Consider the following 2,096-nt stretch of genomic DNA (forward strand, 5'->3'; position numbering starts at 1 on the left):
ACTCAGCTCCTCCAGACAACAACTCATTCTCTCTTGACCTTAACTCAGTCTCAAACAGTGACTCAGCTCCTCCAGACAATGACCCGGTCTCTCTTTACATGAACACAGTATCAAACAATGACTCTGTGCCTCCAGGCAATGACTCGCTTTGTCAAGACAATGTATCAGCACCTCCAGAAAATGACTCTGCGCATTCAGAAATCAACTCGGTGCCCCCTGACAACTACTCGATTTCTCTTGACATTAACTCAGTGTCATCAAACAGAAAGATAATGGTAGTTACAGTTCTTGGTGTTCAGAGCACAGGAAAGTCCACTCTCCTTAACACCATGTTTGGAGTGCAGTTTGCAGTGAGCAGTGGTCGATGTACTCGAGGTGCCTTTATGTTGCTCATCAAAATCAATGAAGACATGAAAAACGTCCTAAACTGTGACTTCATGCTGATCATTGACACTGAGGGCTTAAAGTCACCAGAACTTGCACAACTGGACAACAGCTATGAGCACGACAATGAGCTTGCAACACTTGTTGTGGGACTGAGTGATGTCACCATTGTCAACATTGCAATGGAGAATTTAACTGTAATGAAGAACATCCGACAAATAGTTGCGCAGGCTTTTCTCAGGATGAAGGAGGTGGGCAAAAAGCCTAAATGTCAGTTTGTTCACCAGAATGTGTCGGATGTTTCAGCCCATCAGAAGAACTTACGAGACAGGAAACTGCTCCTGGAACACTTAAATGAGATGACTCAGGCAGCAGCCAAAATGGAAAAGAAAGAGGAGAACAAGAGCTTCACTGATGTGATGGAGTACAGTCCAGACACTGGGAACTGGTACATTCCTGGACTGTGGAATGGAAACCCACCAATGGCACCAGTTAATGCAGGATACAGTGAGGCTGTATATGAGCTCAGGAAAAACATCATCCAACTACTGGGAAACTGTGAGTCATCTGCTAATAATATCATGGAGTTTAAAGAGTGGGTGGAATGCAGTAAAGCATGAAAACTTCATCTTCAGCTTCAGAAACAGCCTCATAGCTGATGCATGCATGAAGCTCTGCACAGAGTTCAACAAATGGGAGTGGGAGTTCAGAAAAGAAATGTACACCTGGGTAAGAAAAGCAGAGACTACAATTTCCAATTTTGGTACCATCACAGTGAAATCTGAAACATCTGACATGAGAGAATTTCTCAGATCTTTAAAAAGTGAAGTTTCCACAGTGCTGTCTGCATGGGAGACAAAGATTTTGGACAATCTGACACAGTATTTCGAGCAAAGTGAGTGCCACGTGTATCTGGTTGAAGGATACAAAGAGGAATTTTTAAATAGTGGAAAGATTCTTTGTAATGAAATGGAAAATAGTGTAATGTATCAGCTTGAAGTAGCAACAGAAAACAAACAAGGAATGACAGAAATTATTCAAATTAAAAATAATAATAGAAACAAGATTGAAAAAGCAGTGCGTGCATTAATTGATGAATGTCGGAAAAAAAACATCCAAACGACAGACGCAGAGTTGGACAAAGAATTTGAGAGGATGTGGAGTGAAACTTTAGAAAAACTGTCTTTCTCTGAACAAAAACCAAAAAATGTCACAGGCAGTGTGTCCTACTGTCTGAGAGAAAATCTGAAACACAGGGGGAGCCATGCAAATGAGTTATTAAGTGAAATGAGTCTGCAAGATTGTGGAAAAGAGTCTTTTAAATATACAGCTGAAGGACGGTTCAAGAAACTTAAACACGGAGCAAAGAAGATTTTTACTGGTCATGATCACATGATGGCTGCACAACATCTGGCTGACAGCATCATAGATATTTGCACAGAATATGTGAATGAACGAGTGAAAAGAGAAAAAAAATTACAATGACACTTACATCCAGGAGATCCTCCACATGATTGATGAGAAGCTGCGAAATAATCAAGATGTTAAGTGTTGCATCTTCAAAAAATAAAAATACAATAACTGAGCCTTACACCGGAGTATCGTTGCACTGGTTTACTGAACCTTACTTTCAGGGCATGTACAGAACATGAGCATCCATTTTCTACTGCCTCCTACAGGACACACACTTCTTCCACTTCCTTACACATTAA

General features: G+C 40.8%; 1 protein-coding gene across 1 annotated transcript in view; it reads left to right on the top strand.

Moving 5' to 3' along the window:
- Positions 1 to 1,004, top strand: part of LOC102303853 — a 4,836-nt gene extending 3,832 nt beyond the window's left edge. The window contains exon 2 of the mRNA XM_042215474.1: positions 7 to 1,004. Within this exon, the coding sequence (XP_042071408.1) occupies positions 7 to 1,004 (998 nt within the window). The remainder of the gene's footprint in view (positions 1 to 6) is intronic.
- The last annotated feature ends 1,092 nt before the right edge of the window (positions 1,005 to 2,096 follow it).

Source organism: Haplochromis burtoni, unplaced genomic scaffold (assembly GCF_018398535.1).
Source record: "Haplochromis burtoni strain Fernald_Lab_line unplaced genomic scaffold, NCSU_Asbu1 Contig_734, whole genome shotgun sequence".
Taxonomy (NCBI): domain Eukaryota; kingdom Metazoa; phylum Chordata; class Actinopteri; order Cichliformes; family Cichlidae; genus Haplochromis; species Haplochromis burtoni.